Source organism: Sorex araneus, chromosome 3, assembly GCF_027595985.1.
Source record: "Sorex araneus isolate mSorAra2 chromosome 3, mSorAra2.pri, whole genome shotgun sequence".
Classification (NCBI taxonomy): Eukaryota; Metazoa; Chordata; class Mammalia; order Eulipotyphla; family Soricidae; genus Sorex; species Sorex araneus.
In genome coordinates this window covers 122,556,981-122,583,380 of record NC_073304.1, presented here as the reverse complement: position 1 = coordinate 122,583,380, position 26,400 = coordinate 122,556,981, and the positions used below count along the sequence as shown (strand labels likewise).

Sequence of the window (26,400 nt, the reverse complement as noted above, 5' to 3'; positions counted from 1 at the left end):
CCTGTGCATCGCCAAGTGTGACCCAAAAAGCAAAAAAAGAAGAAAAGAAATACTAATGTACTGCCCTAGTAAAGTGGCTTTCCCTGCCTATATGCTCTTGGTGAATCCCTGTCACAACTCCATTTCCCTGTTGCCCAGCCCCAGCATCTTGGTGGCCCGCCTCAGGCACTCGGCTTTCCTCCGATTCATCTCTGGGTGGGAGGGGTCCTGTCTGTTGAGCTGGAAATGGCTAGATGCTGGCCTGGGTCACTCTTGGGTGAACCCGGAAACTCAAGTGGTAGGGAGGCTCTGGGGTCTGCTAGGGGTGATGACAGGGGGTCAAGGCCAAGGAGACCCGTCAGGTGATGGGAAAGAAAATTCTAGATGGCTGCGTGTGGAGGGGTGCTGACAGGGACACAAGCTCTCTCCTGGCGCGAGAGGAATGTAGACCAGGAGGCAAGAGGCGGCACCAGGCCTCCAGTGAAGACCCCAAGTCCCTGCTCATGTTGGCAGCTATGTGGACGGTCCTAAATGGGTGTGGCCAGCCCAGGGAGAGTGGTCAGGGTCCTGTGGGGCCACATGCTCGCTCTCCGGGCAGTCTGGTCTGCTTTAGGGTTACGGATCAGACTCTTCTTGCATCTGGACCCACACTGACCAACTCTATTCCCCATGGGCCTGGAACATCAAGGACAAGGCTTTCCCCAAGGTAATCCATTGCCCAGAATACGCCCCAGCCCCTGTCCTTCTCCACCCGCTCTGGGGGAACACAGCAGCACCACACACAGCAGGGCTGTGCAACAGGATGGTTTTGAACATTTATTTTCAGTGTAAGGATGTGAGTGCCACGGAGGATGGCTAAGCGGCCCCTCGCCTCCAGGGTGGTCTGAGGCAGGATCCGGCTGGGTACCAGCAAACAGTCCAGACCGTCTTCTCCCCCTGAATCCATGTGTGTTGGGGGGGGCGCCGGGGAGGGGGGCGGCCACTCTGTCCTGCAGCATCATCGGGCGTGAGGGTTGAGGGGGGTCCGCGCGTGGGGAGCAGGACGCGCGTAGGGGAGCACGGTGTGGGCTCAGCCGGGGAGTGTGGGAGGGGGTGAGTGCTGGAGCCGGGGGTCCAAGTCCAGGCCACCTCGGGTTGGGGGGGAAGGTGGGTTTCCCAGGCTGCAGAGCGTGGACAGGGGGGCTCACACCACAGGCAAACCACGCCTGCTCTGCGGAACCCAAGTTTGTATGGGGCGGGGCTGGGGGCCACCGTGGCCCTTCACTCGGCCACGTCGATGGACAGCATGGCCTTGATGGCAGGGAACTTGTTGCAGGAGAAGTCAGCCAGGAGCTGCTTGGTGCCGCTCCGAGTGGGCATGATCTCGAAGCGCACCCGAGACCGCTCCTTGGGGCGCAGAGCAGGCACCCTGCAGGGGGAGGGAACAGGTTAGCGCGGTGAGGATGGAGGGCTACATGGGCCTTCTGGGGCTTTAACGCCCCTTGAGGTGGGAGCTGGAGCCGCCACTGTTTGTCAGGCCCCTACAACGGTCTCTGCAGGTCACCAGCTCCCATTAGGACCCCTCAGCAGGGGGAGATGAGTTGGGAAAAATATCTTCCAAGGGTGCTAACCTCTCAGGTCCTGCTGTGAGCTCTGGTGACCTGAGCCCCCCGGGAAGGAGTGGAAACTTGGAGACCCCCAAACCCCATGCACACGTGAGCCCCAACGTGCAGACCCTGAGTTTCAGGGCAAGAGGCCCTAAGTGGCCGGAGGAGGTTGGTCCATCACTGCAGAGCTTCGGGGAAGCCCTCCCTGCCCTCGCTTCCCCCTTCTCACAAGCCCACCCTGGCCCAGGACTCACTGGATCTTGAGGTTGCCTCTGAGCAGGCCACTGCCCTCCACCATCAGTATACAGTCCTTCACCGGCTCGTCCAGTGGGTTGGAGAACAGCATCTGCACGTTCACGGGCTTCCGCACCCGGGCCTCATCCAGCACCTAGGGGAAAGGGGCTCAGGGAGTCAGGATACGGGCTGCTGCCCCCTCACGACACATGCAAGCATCCCTGGGGCTGGGCAGGTGACATGGGGACAGGGATCCAGAGGATAAAAGACCGATGGTTTAGTTCATCTAAGAGCCAGTCGTATTCAGGCCAGAGCTCCGAGGACATTGCTCTCATCTTCCTGTTCTCTGGCAAAGGACCCCTGGACTGAGAGGGAGAAGTAGCTGGCCGCTAGACCTCCCCAGCTCAGCCCGAGAAGGGCTACTCCTGCACCCAGAACAGCCAGGACCACAGGAAACAAGTGTGTGACCTGAGAGGAGAATCTTTTTCAATGTAATAGTATAATCTTTGGTTTTTCTTTTCTATCTTGAGGTCCAGGAGCTATTCCTGACTCTGTGCTCAGGAATGACCCCTGGCAGTGCTCCACGGACCATGCGTGGTACCAGAGATTTGACCCAGGGTTGTGAGGATGCAAGTCAAGTGCCTTGGGGATGGAGCAATAGTACAGTGGGGAGGGCGCTTGCCTGGCATGTGGCCAACCCAGATTCTATCCTCAGCACCCCAAATAGTTCCCTGAGCCCTCCAGGATTGATCCTTGGGCTCAGAGCCCTGAGCACTGCTTGTTGTGGCTTCCCCCACTCAAGACCCCCTTCCCAACAACAACAACAACAACAAAAGATAAGGACCTAAACCCCGGTACTGTCACTGCAGCCTGATTTTTGTTTGTGGCCACTAACCCTCTGGGTGATAAAGCACAGTCCAGATGGACTCAATAACCAGGCCTTTCTGGGTCCAGACACTTCGCTCTGCTTTTGGTACCCTGCAGTGTCTGCTGATAATCTGTGCCTAATGGACACACTTTAGAGACCCTGATCTCTACCATTATTTCTCCCAGGAAAATCACTGAAGCGTGAAAGAGTTGAAGAGGGGAACAAAATTTCATCCCACTGGCATATGAGGAGGCTACATAAACAGACCAGATTTTTCATATTGGTAATCAATTTGCAATCTCCATGTATTTGCTTTTTCTTTCTTTCTAGGTGCCATCCTACTGTCCTTACAACCCAAATTGGTTCAGGTACCCAAAGGAGAGATTGAGGGTCATTAATAACTGGCGTTTTGGTTCATGGGCCACTCGAGGGGTGCTGTGCTCTGGTGGGGACAATGTTCTGAATTCCTGGACTGATCCTCGGTCTAACGTCCTGAGTACCAAGTGCCAGTTGGTGCTGATACGATCATGGAATTTTACCCAAACTACTCTCATCTTTTCCAATAGATAACCCCCGTCTGTTCTCCAGTCTGTGCCCTGTTCTGAGTGAGCTTCGCCTTGATTCATCTCATTAAGACAAGACTGTCTGGAGTCTCTGAAGGCTGGAGCAAAGGAGAGAAGTTGCAAGGAGGAAATTCACACAAAGAGGCCCGAAAGGAGAAAGATCAGGTGCCTTTCTAAAAGATTAAATAGGAAAATTCTCCATGGCCCCATTGCAGCCGGTATGCATTCTGATGTGCTCGCCAAAGATATTATCTTCTCTTCAAAGACAAAGCCGATTTGATATGGAAATCCGAAAGATGTAGAACAAAACTATTGAATAAAAGATAAGCTAGAAAATGATTTGAGGATACTGGGTAGGGGTGCATGGGAGGTGACGGGGGGAGCTTTGTTTTAAACCCCATCATGCTGTCCCTAGACTGGGGACAGGGACTCAGGGCTGGGCCGGCTGTCAGGGCTCCAAGCCAGGGACTGATTCTTGAAAATACCCTGGGAAGCAGAAGAGGCTTGAACACGCAGGGGACAAGCATGGGCTGACAATTTCTCGGAAAAGAATGCTAGCCTGGAGCCACCGAGCCCTGTTCCAGGGCTGTGCGTTTGACAGACGCTGATCCACGTCTAAGATAAGATGCTGGGGACACAGTTCAGGGGCCAGATCAGGGCTGGGCCTCCACCTGCAGAGTTTGCATCTGGTAGTTGTGCATTTGGCACAACCAAACAACAGCACAGATAAAGGGATGACTTGCAGGATGACTTTTCCTCCTGGAAAAATGCCATGAAGAAGGACAGACATGGCCTTGAGAGACAGCTCTAAGATCTGGCATGCAGGCTTTGCAGACAGGAGGCCCCAGGCTCTGTGTGGTCTTCAGAGAGACTGCTGAGCACAAAACTGGGAGTTGCCCCTGAGCACTACTGGGTGTGGGTCTAAAACAGGAAGGAGGGAAGGAAGGAAAGAAGGAAAGAAGGAAGAAGGAAAGAAGGAAGGAAGGTAGGAAGGAAGGAAGGAAGGAAGGAAGGAAGGAAGAAGGAAAGAAGGAAGGAAGGTAGGAAGGAAGGAAGGAAGGAAGGAAGGAAGGAAGGAAGGAAGGAAGGAAGGAAGGAAGGAAGGAAGGAAGGAAGGGAGGGAGGGAGGGAGGGGGGAGGGAGACTTAAAGGTATGTATCTACTAGCCAGACTGAATGGGAGCAAGGGGAAACAGGGGACAGAAAATGACACCCTACAGGGGGGTATTTTAGTCTCCCTGTGATGGCTGGAGTAACCGACAGTGGAGCTCTTGGCTCTGTCACCTTGCATTGGGCCCTGCCACTTGCCATCAGTGACAGTGCCAAGGTGTGAGCTGCTTACCCTCTGCTGTTCCTGAAACCACCCAGTCTCTGTCCCCCCAGCCTACCTCTGTGATGGGGACCCCCTCACACACCCATTCTGGAGCCAGGGCAAGAAAGCTCCCTGCAGCCCCTCAGAGCCAGATGTGAAGGGGGCCTGCCCATGAGGGTCTCTGTGGGCCCCTGCCTGTGGGCTTGACCCTCCCTGCCAGGCCTACACCCCTTGGATGTTTTGGGGAGCAGGTGGGGTGCAGGAGCTGGAGCGTATGGGACAAGCTGCTGGTGCTGGGGCCAGGGTGGGGTAGCCATGGGCACCTCCCACAGAATGCAAGTCCCCCATGTTTGGGCTCCTGCAAGGGAGCCTTGGAATAGGGCCCATCGCCAAAGGCAAGGCTGAGAGCAGAGCCGGAGACACCCTACTCTCAGCCACTCTTGGGTGCTGGGATCCCCAGTCCTGAGGTCTTGCCCCACTGTGGAGCAGGCAATGGCTCCTGTTTCCCTTCCAGGCCTGAGTTTACCCAGGGGTCAAAGGGCAGGGTGGGCCGAATGGGTTGGCTCCATGCAACCTGAGCTCTGTAACTCCAGGCCACTCCGGCCTGTCACTGATCTGCAGGCCCCACACAGGGCCGGGGGCTGGGTCATAGAGGACTCTGCTGGTGGGACCCCCTAGCCCCTACCCCGTAGCACCCACAGCTTGCCTCCATGATCCCTGAGCTTGGCGTGGCCCAGGCAGATGCTGAGAAACGAGTCCCTGGGCGAGAAAGCACCTCATCTGGGGTTCCCCATAGATCTAGGACTGGAGCCACTGTCGCCATTGGGCAGTATGCAGGGTGAGGGTACAGCCTGGTTGGAGTGAGACCCCCTGCCTGGCCCGCGCAGCAGTGGCCAGAGCCAAGCAGGGGCAGTTTGGCCCCGCTCATGGGGAGGCCTGCCCTCCCTTGCCTCCTGAACACACGGGGGTCCCGGCGGCTCCCCTCCCTCTGCTCTGTACCTCCAGGGTCAGCGTGGGGTTGTCCAGGATGACGTCTCTCGCCACCACCACCTCGCTCTCGTCAGTGACCTGGCACACGGCTGTGGTCCGGATCATGTTGTCGGCCTTCAGGTACTTCTGGTACTGGGCGTAGGAGATCTTCACAGGGTGCTGGATTTCTGGAGGGAGAAGTCGGGGTGAGGGGTGCATGGGAGGTGTGAGCTGACTGACTTTGGAGACTTTCAGGGCGATGCCAAGCTGAGCTGGGAGGACGTGGCCAGCAGCATCTATAGCCCGATCCTGTGAGAACCGCCCCCACGCCTGGTACCTCCCTTTGGCAGGCGCTGGAGCAGGGGCTGGGGACGCCAGGAGGAGGTCGGGCTCATGGGGGCCGGATCCTGCTCTCCATCCTTGACAGGGCCCGGGAAATGGGAACCCTAACAGATGATGTCAGGGGACACGTGGCCCCGGGGAGAGGCCACAGGGATGGGCCAAGGATGTGGCCTGGCGTCTTTCCTGGAGCCAGCCACACAGCCCAGTAGAGCAGGCCCCAGCAGCACTGTCCTTCCCATCATGGCACTTCCTTCCCGTGTCACCTCCTCTGACTGTGCTGTGACCCCCTGACCTGTGTCACTGACTTCCCCTCACTTGTCCCTGCAAAGACCCCTCTGTGCCTCTCACCCCCCAGCACCTGCTACATCAGGCCCACTGTCACCCAGTGGAAATGTTTCCGCTGGCCTCTCCCTGCTTTATCTGGGAACTGGGGCCCCGGGGCCCGCTCCCTCCCTCTTTGTGCAGCCCAAGGCACTCACCCCCTCACCCGGGCTGGGTGCACCCACACGGTGCTGTGCCTTGGGGAGGGGAGTGGGGAGATGGTTCAAAGGACTGGAGCATGTGCTTTGTTTACAGGAACCCTGGGTTCCACTAGCACCGCCAGGAGCGACACCCAAGCACTGAGCAGGGAGTAGCCCCTAAACACCACCAAGTGTGGCCCCCAAGCATAGTGAGGCAAAAACAAAAGGACTGTGGAGGAAGTTTCTAGCACTGAGTGAGCTCCCCTGCTGCTCCTGCTGCTCCAACCACAGCTCCCAGTGCCAGCTCCCACCCTCTTGGGCAGAGGCCACTGAGTCTCAGACAAGGAGGAGGACTTAAGGGTCACCCGATAAGGCATGGGCAGTCTCCGGGCTCAGGGCTCCTGCCCCAGCCTTTGCCCCGCTCCTGGCTCTACCCTGCTGCTTCTTACAGAAGCAGGAGTGTTTCGTCAATCTCTGCTTCACTCACAGGAATGATTTGGGGCCCCCTGGCACAGCCAGCAGCCCTGGCTTTGCTATTAAGAGGATTTCTGCTACAATTCTGCCAGTGTGCTGGGGGGCGGGGGCTGCCTGGTGACAGGTGTAACCCGTTTCCATTTCTCTGCAGACGGAATTCTTGCAAGATGGGCTTGTATAATTAATCGGGTTTTATTGGCTCCTCTGGTGAAGCAGACAGCCATCCCGCCCTGGGGAATCTGCTTTGGAACTCAGAACTTTTGATACCTGCCTCTGATGCTGCTGCAGCTGCCGTCTCAGCTGCACCTCACCCCCTCCCGGGCTCCTCCCCAGCACCCCCAAGGCTTAGACCTCCAGGAAAAGCGTCACTGTTGTCAGGCATCAAGGAACCCCCCTACCCACGTGGAACAGTGACTGGGGCGGGTGGGGGGTGGAACTATGGCGAAGGTTCTTGATCCTGCAGTCTACACCAAGCTTCCCAGGATCCAACCTGGAAACTGAATCACTGCAGGTTGGGCGGTTGGTGTGTGTGTGTATGGTGGGTAGGAGTGGGGGTGCACTGCATCTTTGGTGTTTAGACAACATGGTGGCATGGGGTTAAGCAGCAGGAAATCCAGGTTGAAGACCCCAGCATGACCACTGCTAGCTAAGCTGCTCACTCTTTGCAGAGACAGGGTTTCCCCAGCGGTACCGAGGGGAACATCTGGGTTGAATGACTGAGTGCTAGCACTCAAGGATGAGGTACCCCTCAGACCCTGTGGTGCCTGTGTGGCGGTGAAGGGGGAGGAGCTTTGGCCAGGTAGCTCCAACCAGAGTCCTCTGCCCCTTGTCTTATCCCAGCCCTGCCTCCTCTTCTCTTAAGCATGGCAGGGAATGTCCAGTGTATGGACCATATATCACTGTGTCACTGTCACTGTCATCCCGTTGCTCATCAATTTGCTCAAGCAGGTTCCATTGTGAGACGCGTTGTTACTGATTTTGGCGTATCGAATATGCCACGGGTAGCTTTCCAGGCTCTGCCACGTGGGAGAGATACTCTCGGTAGCTTGCCGGGTTCTCCAAGAGGGATGAAGAAATCGAACCTGGGTCAGCCATGTGCAAGGCAAACGCCCTACCCGCTGTGCCATCGCTCCAGCCCATGGACCATTTAAGGTTCATAAAATCTTGGGGTCTGGCCCTGGTGCTTGATGAACTAGGGTTCTCCCAAAAGCTTCTTGAAAGCTGGGTGAGGGCCTTTCTGCCTTGATGATCAGGCCCTGGAATGATTCTATAGATAGCTATATGACTTGGGGCAAATGAAAGGTTTTGCACCTTTGTAAGGCTTAAGCCGCTGGGAAGAACAAGTAAAGAGAGGCTGCTAAAATCTCAGGGCTAGGATGAATGGAGATGTTACTGGTGCCCGCTCGAGAAAATCGATGATCAATGGGATGACAGTGATACAGTGATACAGTGAAGGCTTAAGCCAGAATCGCTCTTGGCCTGCTTCCTGCCTCTGTGTAATGGGTTACCGTGTCTGTCCTTGCAGGTAAGTCAGACAAGACCATTTGCACTGGTGGTGGAAAGTTGAGAATGCTCATGGAGTGTGTGTGTATGTGGGGGGATTGGGAAGGGTTTCGGGGGTCTGAGTGTGTCTTTGCACCCAGCTCCTCCCACCCAGCCTGCAGGGGCAGGAAAGGATTCACCTTGGCAATATCCTGACTTGCACCCACATGACAGCCGCTTGTTGGACACCCCAAGCCTAAGGCCTAATTACCCTTTGTGGTTCGTCCCAGCCCTAGGAGGTCTCCAGCCCAGACAGAGGAAGGGCTGCCTTGGGCCTCAGACGCCTCGACACCCCACGGGCCCGAGCCTTCTCACCTTCCTCGGGGTCCAGGGAGACGGTGACGGAATCCTTAAACACCTCGTGTACCAGGGTCCCATTGTAGACGATGGTCCAGGCCGTCATGTTCACTGTCACGGTCTTCAGGTCCCTCGTCAGGTTCTTGAGGATGAGGGCCATGTTGACCTCTTTGCCCACGGCCAGGACGCCCAGGACCTTGAACACGCCTGAGATGCTGGGCTCCCGCTCCTCGTCCTCCCTGCCCCCGGCGGACGTGGGGCCAAACCTGTCATTGGGCTTCAGTTTCCCCAGAGCCTTTTCAAACACTTTTCTTTCCTGGCCAGAGCCTGTGTGGTGGGAAAAGAGAGAAGCATTTCAGGGCTGCGGTGGGTGCGACCCGAACAAAGGCCAGCACGCGGCCCCCAGCCAAGCTCCCTCACCGTCCCCGCCTGGGCCTGACCACTGTCCGAGGCGGCCACCTGTCCTCTTCGCATCTGCATTTCTCTGCCCCCTCATGTCCTGAACTCGGGACTCTGGACCTGTTGCTCCCTGGGCACTGCTCACCTGTGCCCCCATCTACAGAGCTGCGGGGAGTGCTCGGACACAGCACGTTTCCGTGTCCCTTGCCACCTGGTTACATAGGTTAGGCTCTCTCTCTCTCTCTCTCTCTCTCTCTCTCACTCGCTTGCTCTTTCTCTAAGCAAAAAAAATGAGCAAACAGACAAATTAAATAGAAATAACAAGAAAATGGAGCTGAAAAGATTAAAGGGTGTTTGTCATCACCAAAAAGACAACAAAGTCTTTGATTTAGGAAGGATGTCATTAAAATTTTTGTTCCAGGACAGAGAGAGAGACAGAGAGAGATAGAGAGAGATTGAGAGTTTGGGAAAGAGAGGGACAGTGACACAGAGAGAGATGAAGAGAGGGACAAAGGGAAGAGCAAGGGAAAGAAACAAAGGGAGAGAAAGAGGGAGAGGGAGACACAAAGGGAGAGAGAGAGACAAAGACACACAGAGAGATGAAGAGAGAGACAAAGGGAGAGAGATGAAGAGAGAGAGAGAAAAGGTAGGGGGAGGGGAAGGGAACTCAACAGGCTGAACACGTTTTGCATCAGGGATCAAAGCGCATGTTTTGGTTCCTGGCACTGTCTGGCTCCCTGGCACTGCAGAGAATGACACTTTGAGGGGCTGGAGCCATAGTACAGCGAGTAGGGCACTTGTCTTGCATGTGCCAAGTCTGAGTTTGATCCCAGGCATCCCATTTGGTCCCTTAAGCACCTGTAGGAGTAATTCCTGAGTGCAGAGCCAGGAGTGATCCCTGAGTATCACAAGATGTGACCCAAAATCACAAATACACTTTTTTCTCTATTTTATTTTGATTTGAGGATCACAGCTGACAGGGTCCAGGGCTTACTCCTGACTCTATTCTCAGGGACCACTCCTGGCAGGTTCAGGGAACCATATGTGTGCAGGAGATAGAACCAAGGGTAGCCTGTACAAGGCCAGTGCCCTACCTGTCATTCTCTCTCTCTGGCCTCTCTTGCTTTCTACCCTGTGTTTCCAGTTTCTAGGTGCCCTGGAAGCAGAAGAGGGATCCTTTGATCTGTGTCACCTACCATGGCTGAGACAACGTCCAGGCTCAGGCGAGTTCCAGGTGCGCTGAGTGCTTAGATTTCAAGCACACTCAGACTCAGTGAAGGACGAGCCATCTGACACTGACTCAGTTGTAGGTGCCACCGCGCGGGGCTAGAGACAGAGCCCCAGGACAGTACCAGGATGGACTTAAAAGCTCACAGCTCCTGGGCACTTGGAGCTGAGTAACCAGCACGAAGCCTCTGAGCCAGCTTTGACCACACAGCTCAGCTCGGGCCCCGCCTTGGCCTCACACGGGCTCACAGGGCCCGAGCTTCCAGAACACAAGCTGGTCAGGGCTACCGACCATCACCTGGCCCTCACCTTCCCCCCGCCACCCAGGAAAGATGGAGGGGTTTAGTAGAAGCACAGATGTATTGCAGTTTGGCAAGGCCTTGGCCAGAAGCTCATGTAAGAGCTGGCAGAGGCCCCGGAGGCCAGCTTCTCCATGGCCCTCACGTGAGCACGAAGGCCCTCAGAGAAGGGACTGGTCTAAAGAACATTCGAGGCCCCGAGGGAGCCGATCGCCAGGCGGCCAGCCCCAAACACAGTCCGTGCTTCCTCCCACATACCCTTCTTGAAAGGAAGCAGACAGCCAGATTACCCAAACTGGAAGCTCCCGGAGGGCTGGGTCCCTGGGGCTGTCTTTCCATTTCCAGCCGAGCTGCAGGTCCACACCCAGGGCTGCTGTGTATGCAGGGAGCTGAGGGCTCTGTGCTCAGGACCGGGAAGCGGGGCTGTTTCCACCGGGAGGCTCCGCGCCAGGATGGCTATATAGGTCACCTGCCCGGCTTACTCAAGTCTAAGCTTCCTGCTACTGTTTGCTCCTCGGTGGCGGGCGATTGCGCAAATGCTTAGCAACCCGTTTTATGAGCTTTTCCTCCCCGAGGCCCTGAGAGACGAGCTGGCTCTCGGGGAAGGAGAACCGGGCAACAACAGGCAGTGTGATCAGCCCTGCTGTCACGCAGGGGCTGGAGCTCTGCTGGGCTCCCCCCTTCTGCCCCCGTGTGGCCACAACCTGGTTCCTCTCGGAATCGCAGAGGAGGTTAACCCCGGGGGCAGCTCAGGTTCCCAAGAAGCAGAATCAGGGTGTGACTAGGAGGGGAGGCACCCGTGGAAGATCCCAGGCCCGAGAAAGCTGTGCACGTCCTGACAGTTCCCGAGGAAGGCTGCAGCTGGGCCAGTTGATGCAAGTCCCCCTGCTCTGGGTCCAGCACCCACTTCGCTAGCTCGGCACTGTCTCCCCATCAGTTCTTCTGAATCCAGCTGTGGGCGGGCATTGCTATGCCTTGGACGGGAGGTCAGGAGGGCCAGAGAGCCTCAAATCCTGCTTTAGGCAGCATCGTGGTAAGAGGTGGCACCTCCTGGTCCCCTGCTCCTGGGAACTTGATCCCTGGTCCCCTCATCTTATTTCTCCATCATAATATTCTTTTTTTTTTTTTTTTGGCTTTTTGGGTCACACCCAGCAATGCTCAGGGCTGACTCCTGGCTCTGCACTCAGGAATCACTCCTGGCGGTGCTCGGGGAATCATTTGAGATGCTGGGAATTGAACCCTAGTCGGCCGCGTGCAAAGCAAACGCCCTACCCGCTGTGCTATCGCTCCAGCCCCTCCATCACAATATTCTTGAGGATTCTAGTCCTCCCTCTGCCTCCCCCGGCCCCTGCCGATGAGCTTTCTGTAGGTAGGGGTCTCCCCAGAACCAGGCACGAAGCTGGTCTTTGGGGTATGCCCAGACCCCCGTGATTAAGCATGAGAAGGTCCTTGGGTTCAGTGGTGGGAAGAGCCTGCAGACAGGGCCACGTGGACACTGAGCTTTCTTCACAGTAGAGCCACATCCCCAAGTACAGCCATGGACACTGATGCTCAGAGGGGTGGTCCTCCTGGGTGTGGGGCTGGAACTGTGCCCTGAGCTCAGCAGGCCTCTAGCTTACCAAACCCAACACCAACCGCCACCAAGGCACTGAGCCTGAAGGTTGACATGAGGATGCATTGAGGGTACCTTTGCCAGGGCACTTTTCTAGGTCCCTCCAAACCCGTCATGAGAATCCGTGGGATCAGTTCTTTGAAAGAATTTGATTAAATTAATTTATTTACAGGTGGCGGGGAGAGGGGGTGGCACCCCACCTGCTGTGCTTTCTCTTGGCTCTGCGCTCAGGGTGGGTTCCTGCCGAGGCTCAGAGAAACATATGGGGGTGGGGGTGGGGGTGCTGGGAAATTAAACATGGGTCAGCCAAGTGAGGCAAGTGTCTTGCCGTCATTTTGGCCCTCAAAAACACTTTTTAGAAAGACAGATGTGGCCCTGTCAAGGAGTGACAGTCGTCGACAAGCTTTGGCTGTTTCTCAAAACGAAGGTCAAATGTGGAACTTTGGTCACCACTGAGAGTTCTCAGAGACTGAGACTGCCAATGCAAGGCAGCCACGGAAGTTGGAGGAAAGGCAACTGGTGGAATGTGCTGTCCAGACAGGCAACTATCTGAATCCAGAAGTGGGCAGAGACTCCCCCCGACTAAAGAGGTAGAGGTGTTTGAGGCCCCCAAGAGACCTGCAGAGCTGGGACTGTATCGTGAGAGTATGGAGTCAAATCCTGAGCAGCCACAGAGTGTCACCACCCAACCCCCCTGCCAAAGTCATTGGAAGGCGCACTCCGTGAGTTGGCTTTCCCCTAACTTCCTTGGAGGTGAGAGCGGTGGGTTCTCAGGGGCATTTTTCCTAAAGCCGGAAGGGCCTCCCGTGGGCTCATGTTGGTCTCAAATAGACTCAGTCACAGTGATCTCCCCTCACCCCCCCCCCCCACACACACACATTGTACAACGTGAGGAGACCCAGCTGGGCAGGAGGGGAGCTGGCAGCTGCCCATGCTGCATGCAGACTTTCACTGGCACCGCGCCTGCCCGTCATGGCTCTGTCCCCACTGGAAACTGTCTGGGGAAGTTGGGTGTTGGGTTTCTGGGTGCTGCTGACCAGGCAGGCAGAACTGGCTGGGGATGCAGCAGTAGCAGAGGGAGGCGGAGGAGGAATTTTCCCTTCTCCACCCTCAAAGATGTCTCCCCCCAGATCCAGCCCTGAAGTACAGCCCCGCCCACACCCCTCCTACCTTCTGGGTACTTGTACTTCTCCGTGACATCCATGCGGGAGTTGCTGCCCACAGCCTTGGTGCTGATGTAAACGCCGATGGAGCGTGTGTCCATGGAATTCTTCTTCTGGGTACCAGTGGTGGCATCATAGATCCAGGTGATGCGGTCAGCATTAACCTCCGCAAAGACGAAGGGCATGTCGAAGTCCAAGTTCACATCACCCTCTCGAACAGCGTTCACAGAGGCAGGGCCGCACTGGAACACCCCTGGTGACCGGGAGGCAGAGTTGAGATGCATATTAAAGCCGGGCCACCCATATGCCCCTGACCTCTGTCTCCACCCTGCCCAGTCCCTCAGGATTGACTGTCTGGCCCTTTATTTGGCATCAGCACAGCTCATCCCGGCCGATTGCTATTGCTCTACAGTGCTCCAGAAGAACGGCACATCTACTGAAGACTGGGGCCCAATCCTGCATTCTGGGGGCGAGACATGATCATGTCACCCACTGCCCTTGTTTTGATTCCTAAAGTGGAAAGTTTCTGTCTTGGGCTCAGAATTGCCCCTTTTCTACCTCTGAAAGTCACCATTCCCAAATCATTGCCCTCAGACCCCTTCTTTTCCTAGAAGGCTTTCCTGAACATTCAGCCACAAGAGTCTACTTCTTTGAGATCCCAGGGTCTGACCATCGCCTTATTTCTCTGTCATTTAGCATAGATAGATGAGATAGATGGATGGATGGATGGATGGATGGATGGATGGATGGATGGATGGGTAGGTGAAAAAATGGAGAACTGGAGGTAGATGGATGAAAATCCCTGGAAGTTTACCCCTACTCCCAAATCTACAAATTTACATTTGTATGTAATCCCTGGTAGAGGGGCCAGGGTTGGAAGAGGAGATAAGACTGAATTTCATTTTAAATTCCTGCAGAATGGTTTGGAAAATGTTTGCTCCACATCCAGGTTTTACTTTTGTAATGAATTTCTTTCAAAATTTGAAAAGGAATACTTAAAATGAGGGTAGCTGACTAGACATGCTCCAGAGTTACGGGAGGGGAGAGGAGAGATTCAGGAAAGCCAGGGACCCAAGCTTTATGGGAAAGGATGGGGAGAGAGGCCAGAGGTGGGCGTTCAGGGACGGGGCCAAGCTCAAACTGCTTGCTAGAGAGCTTAGTGGCAGAGGGAGAGGAGAGCAAGCAAGAGAGATGTTGGGGGCAGTGATCGAGGGACCGTGTGTTGAGCTGGGAACTTGGATCAAAGCCAAAGGCCGTGGGGGCTGGAGGTTTCTGTGAGAGGAGGCAGAGGTTATGCGACGTGGTGCAGAGAAATTATGGTTGGCAGGGTCAAGCGTCTTTCCTGGTTCCTGGCACGAGCCAGGGCTGCGGCCACAGTGGCAGCTGTGCGGGCACAGGGAGACACCCACTCCCAGAACAGCCAAGCCAAAGTGGGAGAGAAAATTTACACGGAGGATATTTTTGTTTGAATCCCACCACGCTGGGAGTGTGTGGAGGGAACGCGACGACACTCCTAACCGTTACTGGCAAGACCGAAGATGTAGCGCCAAATGCAGAGAAAGTGCTGGCAGAGAGGTGGGGTGGACAAGAGGGGTTTACCTTGGCTCCTCTCCTGGGGCGTGGCGTCCAGAACCTGCCATCCATTGTACGCGGGGCCCAGGTCAGTCCGGACCAGCCAGCACTCGTTCCAGACGTGGAAGTTCCTGCGGGGAGAACCACAAGATGGCTCCTTGTCCCTGGCCGTGCTGCTGATGGTGGCAAGACACCACCGCTCTGATCTGCCAGAGCGGGAACGGGGGGTGGGCATCAACGGGGTCTCCCTGCACTGACCCCCACTGCTCACCTTGTTGACCAGTGCCCTATTTAATTCCTCAGGGCATTATGAGACAACTCTTTCTATGCTCATCTCATAAAAAAAAAAAGGGAAATCGAGGCTCAGATAAGTCAAGCAGCTGACCAAATTGGCAGTCTATGTGGACACCCAGATACCAGTTTCCTGTGTATCTGAAAGTACAACATTCTTTTTTCTTCTTTTTTTTTTGGAGGGTGGGGTGGGGCTGAGAGCACACCTGGTGATGCTCTGGGCTCCTAACTCTGCACTCAGGGATCACTCCTGATGGAACCTGGGGGACCATCTAGGGTGCTGGGGATAGAAATGGGGTCGGCCACATGCAAAGAAATTGCCTTATTCATTGTACTATCTCTTCAGCTCCTGAAAATATAACATTATTTTTGTACTGGGGGAGGCCCTCCAAGCAGTGCTCAGGGGAAGTCCAGGGGCTACTTCTGGCAGTACTTGGCTAACCAGGCCAGAGGCTCAATGCTAGGATGCAGCAATGCTGGAAGCTGCCAGGGCCATGCTGGTGATGCTTAGGGTTCTTCAGGGCTACTCTTAATCATGCTGAGAGTCATGTGATGTTGGGGGTTAAATTTAGGGCCCTTTGCTTGCTAAGCCTGGGTCCTAGACCTTGAGTTATCTTCCCAGCCCAAGCAGAACCTTGCTGTGGTGTATCTTGGTAGGTTAATTTGGGGGTCTGAGAATGCTCAAAAAATTTTCAATATAACTGACTAGCATTCTCAGGTATTCCCAGTACATCCCCAAATAATGTACTAAATATTAACAACAATAATGTACTAAATATTAGCAACTAAATGTTAACAACAAGAGAAGTTCTATGTTTGAACATTAAGAGAAACTTGTTACCAAACTTTAAAACTGAAGTCCTGGACTGGAGCGATAGTACAGCAGGAAGGGCCTTAGCCTTGCCTGTGACCAACCGGGGTTCCATCTCGGGAATCCCATAGGGTCCCCCAAGTACGTCCAGGAGTGACTCTTGAGCACAGAGCTAGGAGTAACTCCTGAGCACCGCTGGTTTGACCCCCGACCTCCCACCCCAAACGAAAAATAAATAAATAAATAAATAAATAAATAAAAACCGAAGTCCTAGACCATCACATTCTATTATCTTCTGAGCTAAGGAAGGGACAGTGTGGCCGGCAGCCCCATACAGCTTTCTCTTCCATGTCCTGTCCGGCTTCACTTCTGTAGCTCCAAAGGGCTAAATGAATGCAACACAAGTGGCAGAGGTGGCAGCCCTGGCAAACCTGGGTTGAAGAATGAGCTAAGTTCTTCACTCCCCCTCTGTTTCCCCGACTCTCCGCTCTTTCCCAGTGCTGTCAATAAGCCAAAGTGTTTCCCATCCCCCCCTCTTACATCTTCCCCTCCTCTTTCCTCTCCACCCCCGGGGCAACCACCTTCATGTGGACTGTGGTAGTTTAGGATGCAACTAGAAGAAGACAGAAGTCCAACATAAACCCAAGTTCTCTATGACTAGAAAAATGTTGTTTTATACTTGTGAGGTGGAGAAGATGATTTCAAGGGGATGACCAACTTCAGAAACCCTAGTGGAAAAGACAGGTAGATTTGCAACATCACTAATAGCTGAGATCTGGAAACAGCCCAGATGCCCAGGACAGACGAGCAGTTAAAGAATCTGTGTCTATAGGCATACGATGGAATACTACTCAGATAGAAGAAAATCTGAAATCTTGCAGATCATGGCTATGTGGATGGAACGGGAGGAGAAAAGGAATCCGAGGGAGAAGGACAAATACCAAATGATCTGTCTCATCTGTGGAGTACACAGAAGCACAATGAAGGAAGAGACAATAGCTAGTGAAAACAGACTTGGAAATTCTGCCAATAGAATTGAGTTTGCTAATTGGAGGGTGGGAGTGGGGAAAAAGGACCTAGAGACAGTGGTGGAGGGGTGTTGGCATTTTACTAGTGGTACAGTGACATTATAAATAATAGTGAACATTACGGTTAACAGGATTGTAAATCATGGTGCCTTAATTAAAAGCAAAGCAAAGCAAAAATATTAAAGTTGCATAGGCCAGAGACTGTCGTTCTGTTTCCAGTATGGAGGAGTAAGCCCCTAATAAATGGTCCTTTCTCGGGTAGCAATAAGGTCTGTAGGGGATACCCGACAGCCTCCTGAATGAGTATTAAGTGGGAGGACTTGGGAAGGGAAAGGGGTGACCAGGAGATGCGTTGCACTTTGGGTGACTTGACTTGAAGAATAGTTTGTGGGGTAAAACGAAGAGCAGGAAATGTTCCAATACCTTTCTGGCCTGAGGCACTCAGTTGCAAAGGCCGAGTCAGTGAGGGTCACCGGAGAGTGGGGGAGTGGGGAAAGTCTTGTAAGGAAAAGACATGAGAAAATGATGCCCGTAAAGTCTCAAATTGATACCCCCTCTTTCTTAGCTTTTAAGGAGACCTCGAGCCAGCCACAGATGAACTAGACCAGTTAGATGAGCAACTCAGCTGAAGTTAGGCCTCAGCTGAGACGATCTGCTGCCTCCCCAGGAAAGACAGCGCGGGCGGCGGTAGCCCAGGCAGACTGATAAAACAGAATAACAGAATCCGGGCACAGCCAAGGTCCAGGACGCAACCCCACACTACTCACATGACAAAGAGTCAGAGAAACACAACGCTCTCGAAGGGAAGAGAATCACCAGGGACCAACCCCGACAAGATCCAGTTGTGGGAATTACTTGATTTTATTAATTTTTTATTCTTTCTTTGGGTCATACCAGCTGTGCTCAGGGCTTAGCCCTGTCTCTGTGCTCAGGGGTCACTCCGGACAGGATTTGGGGGACTGTATGTGGTGCTGGGGATCAAACCCGGGTTGGTTGTGTGGAAGACAAGTGCCCTATCCACTGTACTATCTCTCTGGCCCAGAATTATTGGACTTAAAAGCAGCTGTTCAAACTATATTCACATAGATACAGGAAAAACATTCTTATAGCAGAAGGGAGAAATAGAAAATACAGAAAAAAATAACCAAATACAAAAATTTAAAAAATATTTGAAATAAAAGAATTTCATAATGGGCCTAGAAGAACAGAGATATAAGGAGAGTCAGTAAACTTGAAGTGAGATCAGTAGAAATTATTCAATTGGAAGAAGAGAGGGGGAAATATGGGGAGAAAACTAACAACATGGGGAAAAATATAGGCGACCTATACTCTAGACAGAGATTTTTTTATAATTAATATCTTAAAGTATGTTACAAATCAGTAAGAAAAGGACAAAAGAAGAAAACAATACCACACACAATCCTACCACACCAATACAGGATAATGAACAGGCAATTTTCATAAGGAATACAAATGATCATTGCTCCTATGAAAATAGCTTTATCTTCACCTCTATTAAAAGAAAATAAAAAAATGACAAAGCGATGCCTTTTCATGTTTCAGCCTGACAAAGCTGAGAGCAGAGGCTGATACTCATTGTTGTATGATACTCATTTCCGGGGGTGGCTAAACAAGCACTCCGCACGCCGCTGGTGGGAGTTGAATTGCTATGACACTGTGGAAGGCAATTTGGCAGTGAGAATGAAGAACTTTTAAAAATCTGCGTACCCACTGAGTCAGTAATTCCACTTCTAGGAATTCTTCCCGTAACAAGATAAGAGTGCACAGAGGTGACCAGGGAAAGATATCCATGGAAGAGCTGTTTATAATAGCAAAATTCAGGGAAGAAAAGTCATCAATAAGGGAAGGGAAATAAACTATGGTCTCGCCAGGCAACAGAATATCACGGAGCTGCCCAAAAAGAATGAGCAAATTCTGGGGCTGGAGAGATAGTATGCCAGTAGGGTACTTGCCTTACGTGAGGCAGACCTGGATTCAATCTCTGGCACCCCATATGGTCTCCTGAGTTCTGTCAGGAGTGATTCCTGAGTGAAGAGCAGGTGTGACCCCCCCCAAAACCAAAACCAAACAAGAAGAATTAGCAAATTCTATCCAACACTTTCCACTTACAGGGAAAGATGTCTAAAATATGAAGGCATACTTATCAAGTAAGAAAAGTAATTTATAAATTAGTCTTCAGTTATCATACATTGTACTTATATAATCTATATAATGTATCTATATATTTGTACATCTACACACTCATGCATATATAGTACGCATACGAGTACCTAATATATAACTATAATGAACCTATTTGTATTTAGAAAGCTATACATTAAAATCTCAGTTAAGATCCTGATAATTCTATTATTTTAAGGAATCACCATTCAGATAACAATTTGATGTGCATTTGGATTAAGTCCTATGTTGGATATTTCTGTAATGTTTTCATCTTCTCTAAAGAGAATTGCTCATTACTTCTATAGTTCTGTAATTACCAGATAAATGAATATTTTTTAAATAGCATATTATAAAGACAATAACAAATCCATATGGAAGGTCATTAAGTATTCTAAATGCCTTATATCAGCCACTCATTTAATCTTCCTAATACTCTTACAGAAAAAAGTAACCATTCCCATTTGACAATTCTGGAAACTGAGGTCCACGCTAGTTTTAGTGACTTGTTCAAGCTCTCAGTGAGGGAAAAGAAGACTTGCACCCAGACCCTGCCTGTGCTGTTGACACCCAATTACATTCTCTCTCGATTTTCATTTACTGACCTGGCCCTCTATAAAATAATTATAAACCTGATCTCATTTGGTATTTAAAATTCAACGCGAATACATATAAAGTTTATGAATGTAAACAGCATGAAATGTCTGGAAGGATCTATCTCAAATTGCGTTAGTGCATTTCCTAGTGTGCTTGCATTACTTATGACTCTTCTTACTTTTTTATTATTTTATAATAATAGAAGAAAAAGATTGGTTTCATTTTTTCATGCTGTGAGAGACTTCTTCAGGGAGCGGGAAGGATGTGTGTGTCTGGTAGAGTTCTACGCTGTAAGGTGCCAGGGAAGTTGGAAGTGGCCCTAACTTCATAGCAGGTACTTTGTGACCTGACTGCATCCTTCGGGGACCAGGGGGTGATAGAAAAAGTCAGCTCTAAAACAAGGCGGAAGGGAAACTGTAAGAGGCGAACAAACAGATAATTAAAAAAATACCAACCACCGAGATGAGTGGGAAGAAAGAATTCTCTCATCATGGCTGAGATCAGAGATGGGTCATTACCATCTTTCTGGAAGCTATCAGCAATAGTCATCAAACCTTTAGAACCTTCATTCCCTTTAACCCAAAGATACCATTTCTAGGAAACTCTCTTTCGGGGCTAATCACAGACATACCCAATATTTATGAAGAATAATGTTCATTACTGGGCTCATTATAGTAGGGAGAAGGGGGAAATAGATCAATGATATAGGGAATAGGATATAAGTAAAAGTAGGGAAAGCAAATGGTCCACTCATTGAAAATTTTACATATAAAAAATCTTACTTGTGGGGGCAGGGGCTTCCAAAGCAGTGCTTGGGAGCACAGGGGCCACTCCCAGTGATTCCCTGAGAACTGTGCCTGGCGGTCAATGCAGTGGCTAGAGGATGTTGTGCTGCTTGTGCCCCGAAGCGTCTGGTACCATGTGGGACCACCCCCTGTGGTGCTGTGGGGCAGGCGTGGCGGGATGGAGATGAGGGCACGTGGTGCTGGGGATGAAAACGGCACCGAGGGCATGCACCCTAAACTCCTGCGCTGTCTCTCTGGCTCCTGAAAATCTTATCTTCAAAACTTAATTATAACATAGGGAAATGCTCGCCATGTTTTGTCAAGACCACATGATTGAAAATTGTGAAGTGGTTGGTTTCCAGGGATGGGGAAAGTTCAGACGCACCTACCCTACCTTCCTAACAGTCAACAAGCTTGTTAACAGAACCTCAATTCTAGAAATAATAACAGAGAAAACATTAGCTGGGAAACAATCAACTATTATGCTTACTCGAACAATAGGTATACTAGTTTTGCTTTTTTTTTATATGTATACTCTGTTATTTCCTATCATTATGAAAAATTTTGATCATAAAAATGATCTCTGTGGGGCGTGGAGAGATAGCAGAGGAGTTAAGGTGCTTGCTTTACATGCAGGGTCAACTCTAATTTGAATGGCCAGCACCGCACGTGTATACTCCCCTGAGCACCTCCAGGTGTCACTCCTGAGCACAGAGCTAGGAAGAGCTCCTGAGCATTGGTGGGTGTGGCACAAAAAATGTCACCCCCCCTCCCTCTGATTATATCCCAGAAGACCCACAAAGCATCTTTTTGAATACGTGGGACTTTAGGATCAGCTAAGATTCTGGCAAAAGAAGGCAGGGGTGTGGGAAGATGACCACAGATGGATGAAGGGAGCAAGAGAGAAACAAGAAAGCAGGCAAGATTGAGTTTTACCCTTATTTGTTCCCAGCAGGAACCCCTAGGAGGACAGGTAGGTACAACCAAAAAATAAATTGGTAAGTACCTCTGCAGTAACACATCTTTGTTAGGTGAGAATTTAAAACCGATACAGGGAACAATGAAGCCTGGCTGTTCCACTCACCCATTGCAATGGACCTGCTGCATTTTCCCAGGGCCCCAGGGCGCCCGCATGGAGATTCTGCTAGGTTCCTGGCTGCCTCTCACTTCCTTACACCTCCCAACCCTGGGCTCTGTTCCTGTCTGAAGATTTCAGGACTAAAAGCTTAGGAAAAGGTAAGTATCAGGACTTCCTGAGCAAGGTGCTCAAAGATGGTGTTGGAAAAATATACGCCTGAAACTCAATCATAAATATCTTTGCAACTTTGTAAAAATTCACAGTGACTCAATTTTTAAAAAATACAAAAAACCAAAAAAGAATTAAAGATAAGAAAAAGGACCTTATTTCTATATAAAGTTAAAAAAAATGTTCAAAAAAACAAAAACGGGCTGGAGCGATAGTACAATGGGTAGGGTGTTTGCCTTGCATAAGGCCGACTTGGGTTCAATCCCCAGCATCCCATATGGTCCCCCAAGCACCGCCAGGAGTAATTCCTGAGTGCAGAACCAGGAGTAACCCCTGAGCATTGCTGGGTGTGAACCAAAAAGCAAAAAAAAAAGAAGAAAAGAAAAGAAAAGAACAAAAATAAAGATGCATATTCCTTCCCCTCCACCCAAAACAATCTCTTGAAGTCTTGAAAGCACTGTGCAGGGGCCAGAACAATAGTTCAGAAGGGTGTGGCACTTGCCTTGCATGTGTCTGACCCAGGTTCAATCTCTGGCATCCCATATGGTCCCCTGAGTACTTCCAGGAGTAATTCCCGAGTGCACAACCATGATTAATCCCTGAGCATTTCTGGGTATGCCCAGAAATTAATTTTTTTAAATAGGAAAAAAAAACCCACTCTCCTAGAGGCAACTACTGAGTGTCATTTGCCTGTAAATTCACGGGTCAGAAGACCTTAACACCCAACTTAACCAGAGCTCTTACCCCTACCGTGCTGGTAAGATACCACCTCTTCTGGAAAGTCTTTCCTGACATGCCAAGAGCGTGTTGGCCACACCTCTGTGTTATCTCTAAACCTCATAGAGAACTCAGCAGGCTGATGTCTGTACCACAACCACCCATCGTAGTTCTCACGCAACTCTAAACTCCTCTAGTGTGGCTCCCGCATGGCACTGACTGCTCTTGGCCACCCACTCTCCACACGGGATCTGGCTCAGGGTACCAATACCCAGCGGGCTGCATGCAAAATTTGAGTTAAACCAGAAATGTCAAGATCAAGATCATCTCGGCCACGCTGCTATAAGTCATGAGGGTAATGGCTTAGAGGCTGAGCAGCCTCTCATTTCTGCAGTCAGCAGACATTTCTCTCAGAGCCCCGCTCTCATATTCTTCTGCTTGGGAGAGTTGTGTTGAAGGAAACCTGTGTTCCATTCCCAGCGTGCATATCAATTCACAAGTTGACTTTGGGCAAGTCCTTTCCCTTCGCTAAGACAGTAATTAGTCCTGCAGAGAAAAGCTGATCTATGAGCCACAGACTCGAGCTTCTCCCCCTGACTCGCTGGTTGGCGGGCACCCAACTTAACCAGCGCTATACGGCCTACACCCTCAAGGAAACCTCAAGATAAGAGCGGTCAGCATTCTCAAACATTAGTCAGGAAAAAGAAGAACAACTCTCTGGCATCTGTCTGGTGCTTTAAGCTTACAAAGCTGCCTGGGTTTGAACTCCAGCTCCTTCATTTTCTAGTTATCTGCTCTTGGGTAAAAGATTGTGTCCCCGTTTTCTCATCTATAAAATGGGAATGATCAGAATAATGCTTACCTCATCATTTCTGAAAGGTAAACGTAAGCTCTCAGGATCATAGCTGGCACAAAATAATTACTCAATAAAGCACTGCTATTACTAGTAAGCACTTTTAGGTGCTCTAATTGGTGTGATACTTCCATTCTCTTACTTTAGTCAAATCTGGACAGGATTCTAAAACAGCTTTCAACATTTGAAGCACATAAAGATTTAGATAGAAGTTTTTAATCCAAGCCCAAACTTGGTCTTGTAATAGGAGGTTATTAATTCCAGGCAGAAACTGACTCCGAATTTGGTCTCACCACCTTCATCCCCACAGGATCTATGTAGAAGGGATGGGATAGTTCCCTTGGGAGGGACGCTCTCATACAAAAGTGGGGTGAGCAGAAGCAACAACTAATCAAAAAATTAAAGCTTGTAATACACTTAAGTTGTCAATCCTTTCTTTGTTTGGGAGATGGGATTGGGACCACACCTGGAGGTGCTCAGGGCTTACTCCTGTGTCTGTGCTCAGGGAACATTCCTGGCAGGGCTCAGGGGATTTATAGGTCGCAGGGCCCTACCTGCTGTATTATCCTTCAAGTGACCCATCCTTTCATCTCACCAATAGAGGAGTTGACAGAAGGTAGATGAGCTGGAATCATGGGACAGGAAGTGAGGGTCAGGACTTCCTGTCCCACACCATCCAGAGTGGGTTCCCCATGCACAGGAGTTCTCAACTCCATTGCTTCTTAAGGAGTGTTCAGCAGAGTCTGGGGGTCAGGGTCTGAGTGAGAGGCTGATCTCCAAAAAAAATCAGTGCATTGTGGTCTGACATACTCTGTGTGTGTTGAGGTGGGTGAGGGGGAAGAAAATGGAGATGTCTGGAAAGTGTCCAGGGTGCAAGATATTATATTTGGAAGGAGTTAAGTTAATGTGGGATTGGGGTGTAAGCCAGTAACCAAGAGGTCTGGGTTCTCTAGTTCCAAATTCCATTTGAAAGCCACCTTTGACGATGCCCAGGGTACTTCTGACCTGAACCACTTGGCCAGGAGCACTTCACATCACCCTATCCCTAAATAACTTCTAAACCCAGCTTTCTGCCCCATTCTCCAACAAGCCCCAGCCCTACTCTCAGCAGAGGTTGAATCTCGAGCTCTCTGGTTTCTCCAAAGTCCCCAGGCAGTCTAGTCATCAAGGTGTGTCGACAAGCCACCTTCCCTCCAAAGCAACTATCTTGCTGGACCAACCCTCTCATTAGGAAGGGAACCAAGGCTAGGAATGGCTCAGAGATCAGAGCAGGCGACCATGAAATTTTTGTTTGTTTGTTTTTTGGTTTGGGGGCCACACTTGGTGATGCTCAGGGCTTACTCTTGACTCTGCACTCAGGAATCACTCCTAGCAGTGCTCAAGAGACCATATGGGATGCTGGGGATGGAACCTCAGTTTGCCTCATGCAAGGCAGGAGACTTTCCTGATGTACTATCTCTCTGGCCTTGCCCTGGGGTTTTGGACACAATGAAGGAAAAAAAATGGGTGGGATGGGAGAGAAGAAAAGACCCTCAGTTATGAGAACTTGGGAGGGAACAGTGTCTATAAGTTAGCAATTACAATAGAAAATTGTGTATGTGCAGACTTAGATATAAAGAAGGACTTAAGGAATTTTTGCCCTCTAGAATTCATTAATTACTCATAGTCCAAAGGAAGGCCAGGCTTAGATCATATGGTTTCATGTTGACATGGGTTGTTATTTGTTTTAACAGATTTTTTTTCTGTTAAATTTTATTTTGTTTTGACTTTATTTCATTAGTTATACTAAGCACACTTCAGTCAAATTGGATCACCTTATTTGGAAATAGATTTTGTCCCCTAAATACCAGGAGTGGTCCCTGAACTCAAAGTTAGGAGTAAGCCCTGAGCATCACTGGGTGTGATCCCAAACTCCCCACCCTCAAAGAATATTATATGTAGAATATCACAAAATTGAACAACTAAAAATAGAATGGTATCTGCAATTAGGTTATGTCTCTATATATACATGCACATATATGCAAATGAGTGATAATGAGTATGTAGGTGTCCTTTGAAGTGGTTAAGATAAAGATTATTAATTGTGCATATAATTCTTTTAATATGGGTGTGTATATATAGATATTGATGTCTATAAAAAATTTAAATATCATCATTTTTAGTTACCATATGGTAATAAATTGGCATATGTTGTAACCTTAAATAACTGTTACAATATCTATTTTGTGTCAATATACAATTTTATGAAGTACCAGACATTATGTCAATAAGTTTTCTATTACCTTCCTTTAGCTGGCAACTCTATCAGTTACATGGGAACGTATAAATGTGTACAAGGAATATTAGTGGTAAGAAATACACATGCCCAATTACATCTAAAACTTCTTTCCATTTGGAATATTGACAAAACTAACTTACAAAATAATCAATCCAGGGACATCAAAGGTGCATACATATCAGAGAAAAAAGGTAGTTTTTCTTTGCAAGCCATAGGCTTGGCTTGCAAAGTCCATAGGCTACCTGAGATAAATTTATAATGATCACTCAGTTGTTGTAATGTTTCTTCTAATAGCCCGAAGGGCCCTCAGGTCCTCTGCATTCAGGGTGTTACCACAGAACCCAGAATTCCTTCACTGGACTCAAGCCCTTCATAGGGCAGCCAGAGAGACAACTGTCAGACTTTATGGAAATTTGGAATGTGTGTCCGTCTGCATTTCCATGCCAAACCCAGTGCGAATGTGTCCCTGCAGCCCACTGTCCAGGGCTGGGCCCTGTGCTCAGGTCCATGGCTCAGCAAGGGCCAGGCACTCACCACACGCTGTCACTGCTTCTTTCTACCGGCGTGCCCGACGCATCATAGTACACATCCACTGAGAGGTTTCGGTCGGTGTCGTGAGCAGAGTTGAAGTTGGTGATCACCCGCGAGGGAATCCCCAAACACCGCAGCACTGTAAGGCAAGAGGGAAGTCTGAGGACTTGGGTCCCCATAGGGA

The 26,400-nt window shown here is 50.5% G+C and overlaps 1 protein-coding gene across 1 annotated transcript in view; it reads right to left on the bottom strand.

The window, feature by feature from the left end:
* Positions 1-828: 828 nt before the first annotated feature.
* The window catches only part of TGM3 (transglutaminase 3), a 42,400-nt gene continuing 16,828 nt past the window's right edge, over positions 829-26,400 (bottom strand). The window contains exons 7-13 of the mRNA XM_055132617.1: positions 26,220-26,355; positions 14,926-15,029; positions 13,334-13,579; positions 8,645-8,953; positions 5,541-5,698; positions 1,820-1,953; positions 829-1,387 (exon numbers count right to left, since the gene is read on the bottom strand). Of these exons, the coding sequence (XP_054988592.1) occupies positions 1,240-1,387; positions 1,820-1,953; positions 5,541-5,698; positions 8,645-8,953; positions 13,334-13,579; positions 14,926-15,029; positions 26,220-26,355 (1,235 nt within the window). The 3' untranslated portion in view covers positions 829-1,239. The remainder of the gene's footprint in view (positions 1,388-1,819; positions 1,954-5,540; positions 5,699-8,644; positions 8,954-13,333; positions 13,580-14,925; positions 15,030-26,219; positions 26,356-26,400) is intronic.